Source organism: Marasmius oreades, chromosome 7 (genome assembly GCF_018924745.1).
Source record: "Marasmius oreades isolate 03SP1 chromosome 7, whole genome shotgun sequence".
Classification (NCBI taxonomy): Eukaryota; Fungi; Basidiomycota; class Agaricomycetes; order Agaricales; family Marasmiaceae; genus Marasmius; species Marasmius oreades.
The window spans coordinates 3,449,532-3,466,878 of record NC_057329.1 but is presented as its reverse complement, the minus strand read 5'-3'; the positions used below and the strand labels follow the sequence as shown (position 1 = coordinate 3,466,878).

Genomic DNA, 17,347 nt, shown 5'->3' with positions numbered 1-17,347 from the left:
TCCTGACTCCTGTGCCTGTAGGCTGTCACAGCCTTCATATTCCCTGACAGTTCCCTGACGCTTCCATTTGTATGCTCAAAACACGTTCAGTATAACTTCGGTTCTGAATATCACTGGTGCCTGCATGCCTTCTTGTCCTGGGTTGATGTGCTTTGACAGTGAGGATGGAGGAGGGATGCAACGAAATCTGGGGTGGGAATTTACGTGTATCTCGCATTTGCCGAGCTTGCCGAGACCTCGCCGCGATGCCCATGCTGGAGAACTGGAGTTTGGGCCTTCATGAAACATCTCTAACATTGCCCTTTAACTTCCGGCCGCCATCTCAGCTGTTAGCCTCATGTACAAATTTAAAAGACCGGAAGTACCAAGTGGCTTTGAGTTTTAAGTGTTCAGAAGCTTCGAACTCCTTCGCCACGCTAGTAACACATTCCCCTTCGATTCCGACAAGATTCTCGCTGAGTCCCCAGACAAAATCGCGTTCTTTGCATTCTCCTCCAATATCGAACACGAGATACTTCCCGTAACAAGCGGTTATCGACGATCCTGGAGTGATAGCGTTCTAACTTCTACATCTAATCGAGGTTTTTAACTATTTAAATTACGCAGACCCGATACAATCTAGTTGTTAAGTTCCTTTTTCCTGTTTCGGACCTGTCCGGGTTCAACCGTACACGATGGCGGTGGAGGTCAGGCCATATTGAGGAGGAACATTTCCCTGTAAATCATCAATCAATCTCACGAAAAATGGAGGTATAGAGGAAGCTTACGGGCGGGCAGCTCCTAGCAGTTTCAACAACGGCAAGGAATAGTTGGGATCCCGCTGAAATCCCATTGAGGGCGGGAAGTGTTAGACTAGTTGGGACAGCGGGAGTGATAACAGGGAGCCCTGTGCGGTCGGGTAAGCGGAATAATGTTTTGTGATTGTTAGAACCGTTAAACTCACCAAAGTTCGCTGCCAGGAAAGAACCAAAGAAATAGGTGTAATCACCCTCGGAGAATCCACCGGCAGAGTTCAGATTCGCAGCTGTTGGGGCGAAGCTGGTGAGATAGACATCGACAGGGCTGTATCCGTCGTGGCACCAATCGGACTGGATATACTTGAAGTCAAATGTTCCACCGGACAATAGTGAGGAACCACTTGTGGGTGTCACAATGGTACCGTGGTTGCTATTGACCTGTCGCTGCTCGATGCTACTAGGAGCGGCGAAGGCTGTTCCAGCGAGAGCTGCAATGACACAGGAGAAAAGGCGCATTTTCTGCTGGATAAACCCTAGGTTTTCACAGCTGCTTTTATATCCTAGAAGCAATCCTCTCCACCTCCTGCCGCGCGGCTATTCTTGCCCTAGTGCCTCACGGCATCCCGCCATTGACCCGACCAAATGTATCTAGTTGATACGCTTCCGGTTGGACTAAAGAAAGATGGGTACCTGAAGGTCGTATTAGAGCCCTCATAGTATGTAAATGTAACGGTTTGAAACGCACCCTTGCCCTTTCGCGTCCCTCGAACTCTATATTTACGGTTGATAATAATTTTTGCGACCTTATGGACCTTGAAGGGGGGGGGTTGTAGGCCTTCCATATTCCGGGTTAACAACCTATTTGCATACCGCATGGAGAAATGTATCGTATGTAGATGGGTTTTATTCCGTATGGAAAGTATCGTTTTGTGACCAGGGGCCATCGTCTTCACTGGTTCGACCTTCGACTTAGATCTCCTGTCGAACAAAGGTTGCGTGACCGCGACGTGACGTCGAGGAACTGAGCCTCCTGCCAATACGTGAATCCGCTTGACTGATCTTCTCCTGATTCCTCGTTTCATCTTTGCTATCGCCGAGTAGTGACGGCGGTGAGAATTGTTCAAGGGCCAGGGTGCACTGGTTCAGGGATGCCGTGAAGACAGACATAGGTATTGGGAATGAAGCCATCTGCGCCCATGGGCGGCATGAGAAAGCAGTAACGCGTAGTTCAGATACTCCCCTTGCAACCGTAAGATTTAGAAAATTGCCGCTGAGGTGGTTGTGCATGTGAACCTGTATTACTTTTTTAGCATGGCAGCTTTCGCGGATAATGAATCGAGTATCGGAACCATACGAAGTTGAAAGCCGCTTGCGATTTTCAAATCGAGCCGGGAATCTGATATTTTCGATTGAAAGGCCCTTGAACGTTAACGTTGTGGAAAAGCAGGGGAAAAAAAAAGTACTACTTTGATCACGTGATACATATTCAATTAAGAAGGTGATTCACACGATCGAACGGCGGCGGTTGACATGTGACATTTTCCTCTGTTCCTTTTACCATGGAGTCCTTCTTGTCATACTATCACAAACAGACGGTTTTGTTTGTTGGAAGGAGATCCTATCCATGTTGTTGTAACGTTGGCGCAGCACTGGTTTTGCGGTGGTTATACCTGCAATCCAACCACCACGCGCATAGCAGTGCGGGTCTCCTTCAATCGGTCATCAAATATGAACCTTTGTCGCAGCATCATCATCCTGGTCTACACGAGCTTTCAATTCTTTACGCCGAATGACAAACGATAGAGAGTTCCGCTCAACGGTGCCATTCAGCGCTTCGGCGCACTGGCCTTCTTGTCCTTCAGATGCCTCACCGTTTACCTTCGTGTTCTGGCATGTGGGAGCAAAACCTCCCACGATAACCAACACCATTCATACGGCATTTTGGGCCAGTGTTTCGGATCTAGATGCCTCGACAGCTTCGAGAGGCCGTTCGGAATAACGATGCGACAAACGCGTGGTTTCATAGCTGTGGTGGACTCGTTCGAGCGCTTCAGTTCTACTTCGTCATCCTCTGGCGTCGTGAATTATTGACGTCGTTCTTGGCCTCGTTGCATCCTCGTGAATTTATTTTTTTTGAGTGCAAGTACTCCTGGGAATAAAAGCCGCGTTCCTGTCTTTCCTCTCCATTCCGCCAGAATACTCATTTGCCGATGACGAGACCAAGAAGGTTATTCGACTCCCCCTTTCGAAGGTTTGATCCATCAGTCTCTATGGTCAGGACTAGCATCTTACTTCCGTCGTGAAAGTGCAATAGCTCACTTAAGTTTTCGCTTCTAGGAGGACGATATTGGCGATGCGCTGGATCCAACGAAGGCAGTCATAGCGTATGCCTAGTTCCTCTATTTACATGCTTTAGAAGAAGTCATCTCATTTGGCTCTTCAGTCTGATGGGCACTACTGGTAGCGGGAAGAGCAGCGTGAGTAGTCAAGAGATGTATATCGATCCGAGGTGTTGATCTACTATCTTCAGTTCGTCAACACCGCAAGCGGAGGGAAGCTCCCTGTAGGAGAAGGCCTTCAATCATGCACATCATCTATCGATACCTCTCCAGCGTTTAACGTTGACGGGAAGGGTGTTGTACTCATCGATACTCCGGGGTTCGATGACACGACGAGGACAGATACGGATATCTTGAGTATGATTTCCGTCTTTCTCGCCGAGATGTAGGTATCCCAAACTATGCTAGCGTCGTTATATTCTGACGGTCCATTGTGCTTAACAGGTACAGAGGCGATAAGAAATTGGCCGGAATCATCTACCTCCATCGAATTTCCGATGTTCGAGTGGGCGGAATCTCAGCACGAAGCTTCAGGATGTTTCGAAAGCTTTGCGGGGAAGAAAGTTTGAAAAACGTCGTTATTGTCACTACCAGGTGGTCGGAGGTTTCTCTTGATGTGGGTGAGGCTCGGGAAAAAGAGCTGATAACAAAGGATCTTTTCTTCAAAACCGTGCTAGAAAAGGGAGCCCGGATGGTTCGTTACGACAATACACCTGAATCAGCTCACTCCATCCTGAAGAGCTTGGTCGACAACGTGCCTTTACCTCTGCTCATTCAGACCGAGGTCGTGGATGAAAACAAGAATTTGGGGGAGACTGCTGCTGGGTCTGAGGTCAACGACGAAATAGTTCGCCTCATTGCGAAGCATGAACGGGAGATCAAAGCAATCAAAGAAGAAATGGAAGGTTAGTTCAGTAGCCGATCTCGTATCGCCAATTCATTTGACGAGTCTTTCACACAGAGGAGTTCAAGATCAGAGAAAATGCGGCACGACAGGCAGCGCGACAGGAGGTAGCCGAAGCAGTGAGGGCTTTGGAGGATGAGCTGGCCCGACTTAGGGAAGACAGGAAGAGGCTCACGGCCGACTACGCAACACATAAAGGAAATTTTGAGCAGAAGGAGAAAGACGATGTACAGGCTGCCCGCAAGAGGGTCGAAGATCTGGAACGTGCGATCCGTGACCTCAAGAAGGGTGCTCCGCCCGCAGAAAGGAAGAGCCTGCAACGCCAGTTGGCGGACGCAAACAAGCGATTGAAGCATTTGGAGGCGAAAGGAAGGAAACGTCGAACCAATGAGTGTACAATCATGTAAATGGCGCTGGTCCGTATGATCGTGTTCTTGTGTGACTTCGGAGATGTACTGCTTTACATACATTTTAGAATTCTACTGGTGGAATTCTCTCAATCGATCTTGGCCGTAATCTAATGAGTCACTGACACCATGTCGGAAACTCACCCACACGCCGCCCACAAGTACACATGTTTTCCTCGCTGACGTGACAATCGCTTCATATCGATTCCTCAGTTGACGCTTCGGACTTCATGTTGAGCCCACCTCAAACAATCTGATCTGATCAAAGTACGCAATTTTTCATTTATGTTATAGTGTAATGAACAAAAGAAACAGTTCTCAGGCATATGTATGGATTTGCCGGGGTCGTGGTACTCAAATAAATACATATCTCTTCCCTCACCTAGTCCAACACCAGGCCTGTCGCTCAAATCCCTTCCCATGTACACAGACTCGGATCCAAGGTTCAACGCAGTGAGATTCATTTTGACTAGTAGCACAACCTGAATTTCGGTAAAACTCAGCAAAGATCTTAGGTTAACTCCAGCAGCGATGCTGCTGTTGTGATGTGAGTGGCCACCACCCCTCAAGAAGCTTCAGCTCTGAAGACTGTGCACGCCGTTGACAGGGTAATGGGGGTTACTGGGAGCGGCAAATCGACAGTGAGCTATGATCCCATAAAGCTTGTCAGAAGAGAACCGACTTATTTAAACAACCCGCGATTAATTTCAGTTCATCAATAAAGCCTCAGGCTACGATGGTATGCTTCGCGTCGGTAATGGTCTAGAGTCTTGCACCTCCGCTATCCAGTTATCACCGGGTTTTGAGCTTGGCGGTCGACAGGTGACACTCGTCGACACTCCAGGGTTTGACGACACGACGAAAGGAGATGCCAGCGCTTTGAATACGATCGCTATGTTTCTCGGTGAACTGTGAGTGGTATTTCCAGTGTACTAGTTCCGAGTGCCGTCTCTTCTAAACGACAATTGACGATCTCCCAGATATCGCCAAAAACAAAAACTCGCGGGGCTTGTGTATCTCCATCGAATCTCTGACGTCCGTATGGGTGCATCCTCAACACGGAGTTTCAGAATATTCGAGAAATTGTGTGGCGAAGCTGCGTTTGGGAATGTAATGATAGTGACCACTAATTGGGGACAGGTCCCACTGGAGGTTGGTGAGGCTCGAGAAGCAGAATTGCGACGGAATGAAGCCTTCTTCAAACCCATGCTCGATAATGGCGCACAGTTGGTTCGGTACGACCTCACGCCAGAGACAGCTCGAGCTATACTTCTTCCCTTGGTATGGAGAGCCGAACCTCGGCCTTTGCGCATTCAAATTGAGCTTGCTGTCGAGCGGAAAGGTATTGAAGAGACAGCCGCTGGTGCAGAGATTGGTCGCGAACTCCTTGTGTTAATGGTTAAGCATGAGGGCACGATTCGGGGCCTTCGGAGAGAGAAGGAGGGTATGTTTCCTGAATCAACCCGAACAATGCAGTATCTGACGGTCATCCAGAAGCGTTAAGGACTCAAGATGAACAAGCACGTATAGAGGTGGAGGCGGAGATAGAGAAACTGAGAACTGAAGTCTTGCGAGCCAGAACTCATGCCCTGACGATGTCGAGAGACTTTGCCCTAAAAAACGAGGATCTCAAGCGGAGGGTAAACAAGGCCACCATGACCGAATGCGATCCAGAGGTAGCAGTGAACTTGCAGACCTCACGAAAGCTACCCAAAGATGAAGAAAGGAAGTCAGCCCAACGTACTAGGAGAGGTTTGGCAGCGGGCAGCATACTTTCCGTGATTGTTGCGGCTCTGAAGCTCGGAAGTACGGTGATACTTAGTGTCTTGGTCAACGAGGATGTCAACACCGATGTCGAGAATCCTCATTTCTTGCAAGATATTTTTTAATACTACTGTGTATGTAAAAGTAGTTGTTTCGATGCCAATCAAGTAAACCAAAACATACCTTTCTTTGGGGATGAAACTTGCTTATTTAACTGGTGGTTCAGCCTGTCGTCTTGCATATCATGAGCGAGTTTGATGCCACTGGCTGTTTCACAATTCTTTGCATTCCTGAGTCAATTTGGGTATCGCCTCGTGCATCGTGCATGGATTCGATCACCTTTCCGAGGCTTAGCAAGATCGAAGTTCGTAAATGCCGCACTCTTATCGATTGCTTCAAAAAGTCGGTACGAGTTGAGGATGAGCGAAATCCATTTGCATTTGGAAATTTGTTTTGTGGGAAACCGGCAACCAGTGGAAGTCACTGTCACCGTGATGCGTCACACCACTTATTTTTTCTCCGTCGACTCAATTCCTGTTAGCTTGAAACATGTAGTTGGAAAACAGAAATGCATCTGTGGATCGGTAAACGCAAAACACGAGACGGTCGGTCTACCTTGCTAAGCTCATTCCGGCTAGGATCTGAACACGTTGTGGACACACTTTTACTTTTCCAGGCTGACGATCGTTTTTGGCATGGGCTGAGATTAAGGGGCTTGGAAGGGCTTGGAAGTCTGACGTTTTATCGATTGACGGTTTTCGTCGGGCTGGGATGAAGGACATATGTGAGTCTGATGCACAGTTCAACGAATCTCCAGTCTCAACGTTTTCAGGCCTCACTGACAGGTTCCCTCCCCTCGTCATTTCAATTGTTTCAACGAGTGCAACTCTATCGTCATCTCAAGGCTTTTGGTACATAATACGCAAAGTATTGAGTCGGTGTAGTAACGCAGAGTCAAGACTTCAACTTGGACTTCAAGCACGCTGCATTCCTCTGAACAAGACGAAACCGCTATGCCCACGGAAACTCGGACTTTGAAACAGGAGAAAAACTCATCAGAGTCCAAGGTAACAATCTATCCCGCTGTGCGCATCATGGGCTAAACAAAATTTAACGTCTCATTAGCTCAGAATATTCGAAACAAAACCCAAGTCTACGAAAACCATGAAAGTGATGTAAGCGAACGTCAATCTGCCATTATTTGTGTTTGATTCTAATATCTCTTGTTACAGGCTTGTGGGTGGTACCGGCACCGGAAAAACTACTGTTAAGATACACTTTATGTCGAAATTACTTGTTGTTAAAATTCCTCCCTTGACAGTTCATCAACAAAGCAAGTGGAGGAAGCCTCTCCGTCGGAAAGGGTCTGCAGTCATGTACCCACGACGTCGCAGAAACTCTTCCTTTCCTTCTAGACGACGATCGAGAGGTGATCCTCGTCGATACACCAGGTTTAGATGACACGACTAGAAGCGACAACGAGATACTGTCAGTAATTGCTGACTACCTGACAAATATGTGAGTCAAGTCTTCTGTTGCATGAGCTTAGACTGAACTTGTTATTTTAGATATTCAGACAAGACGGTACTCTCTGGAATCTTGTATCTTCACCGCATCAATGACGTGAGAATGAGCGGTAGCTCGACGAGAAACCTCAAGATGTTCATGAAACTTTGTGGCGATAAGCAACTTCGGAACGTTTTCATTGTCACTACCCGTTGGGCGGAGGTGGATTCAACTCTGGCTGAAAGCCGGGAGAAACAACTACGGGAGTTGTTTTTCAAGCCTGTACTTGCGCAAGGCGCAATGCTGACTCGCCACAATAACACGCGCGATGAAGCCCGACGCATTTTACGACAACTATTGGATGAAGCCAGGAAATCACCGCCTCTACCATTACGTATTCAAATGGAGATGGTAGATTCCCGGAAGCCATTCATGGCCACGGATGTGGGAAGAGAACTTTTGGGCGAGGAGCTTGACAAATATAATAGGGAGTTGAATCAGCTTGACAAAGATCTTGCAGGTAAGCGTTACTTCCTCCGACATTCACAAGGTATCCTGACCATCTTGTAGATGTTGTTCAGGACCAAGATTCTGTGGCAATCGAAGAGCTATCGAACGAGCGTGACAGGATTATTGAAAAGCTTGCGGAGATTTCACAGGCATCGGATATAGAGAACCTTGCAAAGTCCTTGCAGGTGCCGGTGTCTGAAGAGCAGGAGAGTAGTCTCAAACCCCGTCACAAGTTAAAGTTGGGTCAGCCATGGAAGTCGATGGTTGGAAAGTTTCACAAACCGACGAAAGGGGATCGTGGCGCAGCCAATCTGTCTTCAAAGTCGTCCAAACAGATCTCCCTTGGTCTGAACCGGACAGAGTCGACCCGAGATGATGGAAAACAGTGTCTCGACACTCTACAGACCTCTTTTGTTGATGTCTCTACCGCTTTTGATCCTTCAAGCTCAGGCCCTCATACCTCCGGGACTGCTCACCCATCCACTCCGAACACAGTCATGGGGCAATCAGGACAAGCATATCCTACTGGCCAACCGACTTTCCCTCATTCTGCTTCGAATACCGTTACCAGCGCACCTTCTCATAGTCAGAAGACTAGCAAACTCCCAGGATCTCCATTGGAGCGGTCGGGCGATAACGGGAGACGGTCTAATTTGCAGCCAGCTCCACATTCGAACCGTGAAGTCTCCACTTACGGTGACCAAGCTAATTCGAAATTGAACTCGTCGTCGAACGTGGCGGCCCGTAATGGGGAACAGTCAAAGGCTGTAGCGTTAACACAGGGAGGATCTCACCTTCAATACACCTCAGCTCACTCTGCCGCTCATAATACCTCTGCGAGCTCTACATCGTCTACAGCAATCAGGAAGGTGCAAGACTGCTCTGTAGGAGTTGGTGGCTCGACATCGAATGTGAAAACTCACGAGGAGCAGGAGGTGAAAACAAAGACTGGGTCGCAACGGTCTAGCGAAGTTGTCGGTATTGGTCCTTGCCAGGCGCTCGTAACCGCTCCAACGCTGTCTATCGGAGCACCATCATCCGTTCACGCGACAAGTGCACCAACCAATCAGCTATCGAAGCACAATCAGACTGGGAGCCATCTTGAGGAGGAACAAGCCGTTGAAGGCCGACATCAACATGGATTAGTGACTCAACCATCAGGTCTCAGGGAATCCACCCCGCCATTGGTACCAGTTGGGGATCGACTGAGAACGTACCCATTACGCTCGACGCCAAAGGGGAAGGCTGATGAAGGTGGAGAACTGCAGGAGTTGCAGCAGCCTAAGCAGCCGCAATCCCTGCCTCACGATGACCGTGCCTCAAATTCCTATCATAGACCCTCCAGCCCTACTTCTGGAGACAAAGTGGGGTCTCAGCCTCCCAAGAAATCGCAAGCCAATGATATCGTTAGTGGAAAGGCGATGCCTCACGTTCATCCGCCTCCTTTTGCACAGGATCATAAACAATATTTCCTACAAGGTCATGCCACTGACGCCTCTCGTGGTCCACCTAATACTGCTCAGGGACAAAGGGAAGCGCCGGTTCGAGCTGGTGGGCCATATCTCTCTTCGAGCAAACCTGGAGCAGACACGACGGAGGAAGTTTATCATGAAGAGACCCCTTTACAACACGAAAATCGACGCCAGTCTTCTTCACCCGTCCCCTTTCCCGCTACTGAGACCCCCCACGACACGACCCAGAGCAGTCAAACGAATTCCACACTGAACCTAAATGCGGGCAGTGGTGAAGGTCTTCACAACTCGCTTTCTTCTTTCAATCCATCACCAACGAGTACGATACGAGAGAGAGGGAAACAGACACACGAGGAGAGTGGAGGTCCTTCCATGGAGTTGTTCGAGTCTGATCACTTCCCTTCAAAGGACCACTCGGATTCCCCACTCGGCTCCAGCCTTCGTGGTGACAACCTCGATGTAGACAGCACCATTGAGCGGTCATTCGAAGCGATGTCTGATACCAATGCAAAGGGTTTCAACGAAAGCGGTTCGAACGTAACTTCCCAAGCAACGACCCCCGGTTTTTATACACCACAGGATAACGAGGCAACTCCTACGGCAACTCCTGCTACTCAGCTATCGGTCTGCTCTCTTGCAGGGTCGGAATCATACTCTCAGGTACAGCTCGACAGAGGTGCCGTTCAGTCATCTGAGAACAGTACGGTTGCACATTCTGCGCCTTCTTCGGGAGATGTGGCTCCGAAGGACGCGCATAGCGATACTCTTGGTGTTCAGGTGACAGACCATGCTATAGCCGCTCCTCACACTGTCTCAAATCCGAGACTTACCGGATCGACCGAGGAGAACACTCGCCCAGCAGATGATCGCGCACCAAATCACCATAGGCCACCCGTCAACCAGATGGCTGCTGATGTGCCCTCTGGCCAGGAGCGTGAATCGACATCTCTGGTCGATATGGAAGGCGATGACAGGTCCAACACCTCGACACTGGTATCTGATGAACCCCCTCCGGCACGGTCTGATGTTGCCATGAAGGATGACCTGAAACCGACAATCTCAGATGCGTCTCCCCCTGATACGAAAAGCGAGACAGGCAACTCTTCTACTTCTAAGAAATCGTGGGTCGGATCCTGGTTCTACGGTGGCAGCGCTACTACACAAACTCCCCCAGAGTCCGTCTCAAAAACGTCAAGTCGAAGCCAGGCAAAAACAAGTGAAGCACCACGTCCACAATCTGAACCAGATATAAGTGCTCCACGAGGTTCGCCTTTGACGGGCAATGTCACTACTGGCATTTCACACAACCGAAACCCCTCTCGTGCACAAGTTGAGCGTGCTAGTTCAGATCCTGAATTATCTTCGCGTCGCGCGGAAGCTAACGCTAACGCCTCACGGAAGCTCCCCTCAGGAGCGTTCTCGAAGGGAGAAATACTCGAGCCCATCGTTAGCGCCAGTTCCATTCAAGTTTATCCACCTAATACCGTTCAGAAGGACAATGTTCAACCTGCGAATGATGGTTCCGTTGTCGAAGCGGCGGATGACGAAAAAAGTGCTATTCCTCGCGCCTTGTCAATCCTCCAAAGCTTTTTAAGCAAGAATTTCGTCGGCGTTAGTTCTGACCTGAAGCGCGGGGCCATCCCAAAGGATAAAGATCTGGATGATGCAATCTTGATTCGTGATGACCTGCTGTCGATCGTGGATGCGCTCGAAGTCCAGATTTCACGGCCCCAGAAAAGCACACGCATACCAGGATCGTTTAACGATAAGTAGCCCAAGATGTCATGGACGATTGTAGATGATATGAATGAGGGATTCTAATGACGAACCTAGAAACAACACTATTACGGAGTCTTCTGTAGCGTTTTCTATGTAGAGAGCAGTGTATTCAAAACTCAGGCAATTATTAGTTTGAAAATGTTCATCCAACGGACCAGAGATTTGTAAGATTGTAGGAGACACCGCAATGGGTAGCACGCGGTGAAATTGTTCTCTCACCATGACATCGATCTCGAACCAACGCTCGTTGCTCAATTGTATCTCCAGTACCATCCAACAAAAAGATTTCATGGCGTGTTCAAGTGCTACTGGTTGACAGTTGAGGATTTGGACTGTGAGGTATGCAGACACTCAATGATTCTATATTTCTAGCGTCTGAATTTTTTCCTCTCAGAGCATTCGAACGGATTGTATCTTTCGACACCTGGATTGCCGACAACTTCACCTCATGCTGGTTTCATCACAAGCCCCGTTCCATGTTCCTCCAGCTCAATCCTTCGATGTTGGCAAAAACGAATGACTACAGCCGATGATTATAGCGACTCGTCATGCCAAAATCATAATCACACTCTCCTGCTGTAATCCTTCATTGTTGCTGGCGATGCGATAAAAAGAAAGAGGTTGAACTTCGACTCAACTGACTCAACTGACTGAGAACAGATGCACCGTTGACCTCTGCGACGGCATTCCTTTTCGTCAACTATTTAAGGAGCAGGACGAAGTGTGAATGAGCATAGGGAGAGCGGAAAGCAATGGTTATCGAGAAGCAGAGTTTTGGTGTCGTTGGAAGTTTGACGAAGCCTTCGGAAAGATCTGAATGCAGTCCAAAGTTATTGGAGGTCTCGTCGTGGTCGGCGAAAATGCTCGCCTCAAACTGCAAGCGACAAACTGCAAGCGAAGAAACACAGAAGGTAACGTTCTACTGAACTATTTCGCTGTCGCTATTTACTCAGGTTTTTAACAAAAAATCAGATCTCTCGATTCTCGTCCGGATTATCAGCATCCTCGACTCTAGCTTACCGGTCCACTCAGAAACGTCACGGTTTCCTTCAACAACGCAGAATACATCATTCTTTTCGGTGCAGAAGACGTATCCTGGCTAGGGTTTTGATGGTACTAAGGGCGGCATGTATATCGGGGGCGCAGAACTGGACGGGAAACAGGACAGAGGAAAGGAGTGCTCCACGGCTATGGGGCTTGGAAGGTTAGTAAAATTTTAATCTATGTCCTAAACGAATTAACGTCTCCATCCACAGGCTGTTTTCCTCCTCCGTTATTGGAAGATTTCTGGGTTCCCGTGTTACATCTGACTCGATTCCGGCTCACTATTCATGGTTCCACTCTTCACGACGCGTTATCGCGATTCGCGATGTCTTATAGTCATTGCGGATACCTTAGTCATGATTGTACATCCCCAAATCCCATCCTCATCAAATCAATAACACTCGCCGCTACCTACGATGTCATCCTCCACCTATATTAATTACTATGGGCGGCTTGCTCCTCTTACCAATCCTTGCGCCATGCGTGCATAAATCATGTCTGTGGAGTACAACGTGCAAGTTCACCTAAATTTCCGTCGAATAAGTAGTGGACACGCCAGATCGGCCGAACCTTAATAAACGTTCAAGAATATTCATCTTCGATTGCTCCTCGTATTACCAATCTTGAGGTGAAAGGCGTTTACACACATTACACAGTATATTCGCGGCAACAATGCCGGTTGGGTAAAAATTTTTGAGACATGCTAACGAGCGACAAGTACACACAGCAGCACTGCGATGATTTGATTGAGAGATTTACCACGATCAGACGGGGGTTTGAATAAAAGAGGGTTTTGAAAAAGAGTCGGCAGGTTGTCGATCCCATTTAATCGTCACCTGTGCAGCGAAGGGTTCGTACCTGTCAACAAATTATATCAGGCCAGAAGAAATAACCAACGACAGCCTCAAACCTAATATACCATATTTTCCCGAACCCGCTCAACGGGGGATTCATCTCCGAGTTCAGCGTCCCAAGAGTCGTTCTCCGGCATCCTTTTGATTACATCGTGGGTGATGTGAACTTGAAGAGGAGACGAGATAGGTCGCAAAGCCCAAGCTCCCCCGTTCACGTTCGCACTTGTAAAACTTGACGTCTGTGTGCCAGTGACAGGGTCGTTGTCGTCTTGGACGGTACTTCTCAAAATGACAAATGAGAAGACTGAACCCTTTTCAAAGACCGATTTAGAGTGAGGATATGCGATTTGAATTAAACTGAAATAGAAACACTGACGACAAGCGGGGGCATCTATTGGGGTCAGAAGTTGGTCAGCAGATGTGATAGTCATTTAAAAGATGAACGATAACGGCGAAAAGGTGGGCGTAGCGCGAAACGTACCGAATTATACAAGATGAAATATGCCGAATGATGGACCAATGCAGTTCCAATCAAACACACCAAAGCAGCGGAGTATATGGCGGCTATAGTTCATGGAAGGTAAAAATAAATTCAACGAGGACTCGCATAGTAGGTAAACAGGTCCAACTCACCAGACTCTAGAATGATAGCAAACATTTTCGTCACCTGGTGACTGCTAACTCCGTAATAACGCCAACGAGGCCTATTGACCGCGACAAACTTGAAACCCCGGCGCGTACGCCACAGTTTGACAATAACAAGGACTGTAAGTGAGAAACCGAGACGTAGAGACCATCAATACACCTGATCACTGATAGAGTAGAAGGACGTACTGGTGCAAACGAAATTAAATGCCAAAGTGGCGGCAAAGAAATATAGCGAGCGCTCATATGTGGCGGAATTGAGGATGCTGCTTCCTGGTTGTGCTTCACCCACGGACCAGGTATGCCAGGCGGACATCGCTGAACAGTATTATTGCCGGCCCGGGAACCTTCGTTGATGAAGTTAAAAGCGCTCACCGATGTTGAAAAAAAACAAGCACGTAGGGAGAATCAGAATCCACCACGTTTGTCTCCATATGATGGAAGTCCTATACAACTGTTCACATTCACCATTACAATATAGGACGGTTTATATAGAACAAGGAAGTCGTACCATGACGAGATCGCCAATAAGCGTTACCGTAACATTCGATGCGACCTTGCACATGTTGAGGGAGGTGTTTCCGTTCTTGAAGTATACTTCAGCAGCGCCTCCGACAGTGATGTTGGCCGTAAAGGCTTGGAAAGCTCTGGTGAGATTTGTAACGACGTGCTGTAGGAAGGGCTGAACGTTAAACAAGCATTACAAGAGAGCGAAAGAGAGATATGTATACCAGCGTAATCACCAAGAGCAAGAGTACCATCGTGAGGATGAAATAGATAGCGACTGAACTACCGATTTGGCCTTGACGACCTTTGTACCGATTCCAAAAAATCGCCATACATCGAGGAAAAATCGCGATGTAAATTCCTTGGAGGATGTGCGTGTCAGTGTTGGTCTCGGATGATGGTGATGAGTAAGTACGGGCCTACCATAGCTAAAGGTCTCGACAAATGTACCGATTAGCTGAGCAGTAGCGACAGGAACGGTGGAAGCCATAGTTCTGGGGAGGTTGATGCAGCTAGACTACGGTTTGAAGGATGTCCGATAGAGGTTATTTAAGCTAGAACACCGGGTCTGTAACCAGATTTAGCTTGGCGGGCTGACCACACAACGAGAAGATCAATTTAATTTGAGATCCCTACTTTATCACAGCAGTAAGTAATAGGTGAAACGGAAAATTCGAAGCAGCAAAGCTTACAGCGTCATTAAAAGGATCTCCCGCGATTCGAGTGGTTCTTCAATCGAGCATACATTCCTAATACATTCCAGTTGCCCCCTCGAGTCCAATCGCGATGACTCATGCGTCGTTTCACGTTTGAAAAAATCGAACGGTGGATATTAAATGGCGACAGGTTTATTGTCCTTGTACTTATCAGGGTAGATTGTGTATCCTACGAGATTCTAAATGATATATCAAATCCAATCAGAAGGAGATTCTTCAGCTCACCGACGAACGTGGGCCAACTAACTGATCCTGAAATATAAAAAGCCAATGGACGTATGGCTAGGCCAGCGCTCGCAGACATTCGGAGACCTAATCAAAAGAAATCATTAGCGAGAAATAAAAATAATCCACACCCCTCAAGGTCAAGCGTGGGCATCGTTGCTACCTAACGAAAATGCAAAGACATGTAGAAGACTTCCGAAAAAAACGGAACGTACTGTTTGACAAAATTTCGGCGCTTTTTGACAACACATGAACCACGACAGTATTACTAAAACATCGACCTAAAATGAAAGAACGTAAGTAAAAACAGAAACAGGGGGCGGACTGGGAAAAACATGCCACTGACGGACGATGCATCGATGCATCGATGAGAAACGGCTGCCCCCCTGCAGCATACAGCCGTTAAAATGCAAATGGCCGGCTTGCAAGACGAATTGATAAAAACCATAAAAACCGTCAAGAACAACTTCAACTTACCGGCATTATTGCTGTCACTTTCACTTTTCGACTTCTCCTAGCGTCCCTCGCGATCTACAGCCTCACCCTTCTTGATCACACCTAATGTTTCTGTTTGATGCCTTCGATTGGGAAGGAATCGCTAGGAAGTTGGCCTGAAAGGAGAAGAACTGAGGTTGGTAGGATTGGAGGCAAACTTGAGGAACTTGAAGGCGGTCGCCAAGAGAGTGCAAGATAGAGAGCACTAGGGTGATCCCGGCGAGTCCACCAATTCGATGCTTTCCAGACATATACACCGGGTTGAAGATTCCATACAATAAAGCGGCACCAAATATTTCCCTACTTGAGTCGCTAGTAGCCTGAGCACTCTCCGAATCGTTCGCTCTCACCCGATATGGTGTTGAAGGCTTCTTCTCCTAATGTTACGTGTGATCGTCCATTCTGAACATTCTCGGACATCGTAATCCCTCAATACATGATCGGATATTGGATGGATGTTGTGGGCCAGGGATGGACGGGTAGATGTGGCGTGGAATGGCGGTGATTGAAGAATGTGTTGAATGTGTAAAAAAAAGAATCGGGGCTTCGTTCTAGCACGTGGAGCATTGACCTTGCCTCGGGAAATGAAATCAGGATGAGAATATGTATAGATTATCGTACCTCGCGTGCAGAGACCTTAACATTCAACTTCATAATACCTGTCAAGTTCGTATCCAGCGCGTTCATTTTCAAAAGTGTGCAGAAATGAAAGTAAAAACTTTGAATGAACTGGAAAAAATTGGGTGAGTATTCAATCGATAGGTCGAACTGAGTTGACGTACGTGGACCTAAGAGAAGCCAAAAGCCTTTATTAAACAATTGTAAGGCAAATACGTTAGTTTCTCGGTTAGAGGTATCACGGAGCTTACCGTGGAACTCGAGCTTCTGAAATGGCAGTGTCGTATAGAGATGTATTGGGAAGCCTTGTGGTAGCTATAATCGCTGTGAGGAACGAAAGATGGCCCTCAAGCAGCCTACCATGCGCCGATCTGAGGACTCGCCGCGATCCGCCCAATCATAATCTTCATTCAGCCCATATTTGCCAAATATTTGCATGAAAGGCGCTACAGATAATGGAATTCCGAACAGAGGATATGATTCGACACGTGGGGAATTAACACGGTCATGTGACAGGTTATATTACACGCGTGACTTGGAAAGCCCCACGTTTTGACTCTCCTCCACTCTGTTGGGCCTTTATATTTTTCCCCTCTAGTCCAAAACCTCTCGGAGTCAAGTTAGATTTGGTATAGCAGGAATAGCTTCTGGCCATATATCCGGCGGTCTAAATGGATAATCTCTGGCCGGTTTTCTCCCTTACCTTTACGATAAGCCTTTTTCGTTTCAACTTGCAGAAAATGACCTTCGATTTTCTGCCACCCCTCAACAACAGGTATCTTTGTGACTCTTAGGATGCACTGTGGCCGCTGAATGTTTTTCCGC

General features: G+C 47.7%; 7 protein-coding genes across 8 annotated transcripts; 4 read left to right on the top strand and 3 right to left on the bottom strand.

Annotated features, from left to right (window-relative positions):
• Positions 1–661: 661 nt before the first annotated feature.
• On the bottom strand, positions 662–1,253 carry E1B28_011840 (uncharacterized protein; the record flags this gene model as incomplete). Its single annotated transcript, XM_043156896.1, has 3 exons — positions 662–715; positions 768–886; positions 944–1,253. The coding sequence occupies 3 exons, from the start codon at positions 1,251–1,253 to the stop codon at positions 662–664; spliced, it is 483 nt and encodes a 160-aa protein (XP_043006711.1).
• Positions 1,254–1,706: 453 nt separating this feature from the next.
• E1B28_011839 (uncharacterized protein) lies at positions 1,707–2,024 on the bottom strand (the record flags this gene model as incomplete). The annotated part of the gene is made up of 1 exon (XM_043156895.1): positions 1,707–2,024. The coding sequence occupies one exon, from the start codon at positions 2,022–2,024 to the stop codon at positions 1,707–1,709; it is 318 nt and encodes a 105-aa protein (XP_043006710.1).
• A 903-nt stretch (positions 2,025–2,927) lies between these two features.
• E1B28_011838 (uncharacterized protein) lies at positions 2,928–4,439 on the top strand. 2 transcript variants are annotated; one of them, XM_043156893.1, is made up of 6 exons: positions 2,928–3,010; positions 3,075–3,121; positions 3,181–3,214; positions 3,268–3,461; positions 3,521–3,981; positions 4,038–4,439. In XM_043156893.1, the coding sequence occupies exons 1-6, from the start codon at positions 2,948–2,950 to the stop codon at positions 4,385–4,387; spliced, it is 1,149 nt and encodes a 382-aa protein (XP_043006708.1). In that variant the 5' UTR covers positions 2,928–2,947; the 3' UTR covers positions 4,388–4,439. The 2 variants fall into 2 exon arrangements, with proteins under 2 accessions (XP_043006708.1, XP_043006709.1); XM_043156894.1 differs by lacking the exon at positions 2,928–3,010 and having other exon boundaries at positions 3,041–3,214.
• A 559-nt stretch (positions 4,440–4,998) lies between these two features.
• Positions 4,999–6,276, top strand: E1B28_011837 (uncharacterized protein; the record flags this gene model as incomplete). The annotated part of the gene is made up of 4 exons (XM_043156892.1): positions 4,999–5,028; positions 5,099–5,298; positions 5,368–5,831; positions 5,882–6,276. The coding sequence occupies 4 exons, from the start codon at positions 4,999–5,001 to the stop codon at positions 6,274–6,276; spliced, it is 1,089 nt and encodes a 362-aa protein (XP_043006707.1).
• A 376-nt stretch (positions 6,277–6,652) lies between these two features.
• Positions 6,653–11,566, top strand: E1B28_011836 (uncharacterized protein). The gene is made up of 8 exons (XM_043156891.1): positions 6,653–6,756; positions 6,828–6,935; positions 6,984–7,218; positions 7,277–7,326; positions 7,384–7,417; positions 7,473–7,669; positions 7,720–8,177; positions 8,228–11,566. The coding sequence occupies exons 3-8, from the start codon at positions 7,165–7,167 to the stop codon at positions 11,410–11,412; spliced, it is 3,978 nt and encodes a 1,325-aa protein (XP_043006706.1). The 5' UTR covers positions 6,653–6,756; positions 6,828–6,935; positions 6,984–7,164; the 3' UTR covers positions 11,413–11,566.
• Positions 11,567–11,624: 58 nt separating this feature from the next.
• E1B28_011835 (uncharacterized protein) lies at positions 11,625–12,916 on the top strand. Its single transcript, XM_043156890.1, has 4 exons — positions 11,625–11,757; positions 11,813–12,329; positions 12,391–12,622; positions 12,675–12,916. The coding sequence occupies exons 2-4, from the start codon at positions 12,171–12,173 to the stop codon at positions 12,899–12,901; spliced, it is 618 nt and encodes a 205-aa protein (XP_043006705.1). The 5' UTR covers positions 11,625–11,757; positions 11,813–12,170; the 3' UTR covers positions 12,902–12,916.
• Positions 12,917–13,287: 371 nt separating this feature from the next.
• On the bottom strand, positions 13,288–14,958 carry E1B28_011834 (uncharacterized protein; the record flags this gene model as incomplete). Its single annotated transcript, XM_043156889.1, has 10 exons — positions 13,288–13,320; positions 13,382–13,627; positions 13,693–13,707; positions 13,798–13,880; positions 13,950–14,081; positions 14,151–14,279; positions 14,337–14,415; positions 14,473–14,631; positions 14,693–14,829; positions 14,892–14,958. The coding sequence occupies 10 exons, from the start codon at positions 14,956–14,958 to the stop codon at positions 13,288–13,290; spliced, it is 1,080 nt and encodes a 359-aa protein (XP_043006704.1).
• Positions 14,959–17,347: the final 2,389 nt, after the last annotated feature.

Bases quoted from the DNA above. Each gene is read 5' to 3' on its own strand.
- E1B28_011838 (XM_043156893.1), top strand. From the start codon at position 2,948: ATGACGAGACCAAGAAGGTTATTCGACTCCCCCTTTCGAAGGTTTGAT. The intron at 3,215-3,267 runs GTGAGTAGTCAA...TACTATCTTCAG, and splicing joins CTGGTAGCGGGAAGAGCAGC to TTCGTCAACACCGCAAGCGG. The intron at 3,462-3,520 runs GTAGGTATCCCA...TGTGCTTAACAG, and splicing joins TCCGTCTTTCTCGCCGAGAT to GTACAGAGGCGATAAGAAAT.
- E1B28_011835 (XM_043156890.1), top strand. From the start codon at position 12,171: ATGGTTATCGAGAAGCAGAGTTTTGGTGTCGTTGGAAGTTTGACGAAG. The intron at 12,330-12,390 runs GTAACGTTCTAC...ACAAAAAATCAG, and splicing joins CAAGCGAAGAAACACAGAAG to ATCTCTCGATTCTCGTCCGG. The intron at 12,623-12,674 runs GTTAGTAAAATT...CTCCATCCACAG, and splicing joins ACGGCTATGGGGCTTGGAAG to GCTGTTTTCCTCCTCCGTTA.
- E1B28_011836 (XM_043156891.1), top strand. From the start codon at position 7,165: ATGCCCACGGAAACTCGGACTTTGAAACAGGAGAAAAACTCATCAGAG. The intron at 7,327-7,383 runs GTAAGCGAACGT...CTCTTGTTACAG, and splicing joins ACGAAAACCATGAAAGTGAT to GCTTGTGGGTGGTACCGGCA. The intron at 7,418-7,472 runs GTTAAGATACAC...CTCCCTTGACAG, and splicing joins CCGGCACCGGAAAAACTACT to TTCATCAACAAAGCAAGTGG.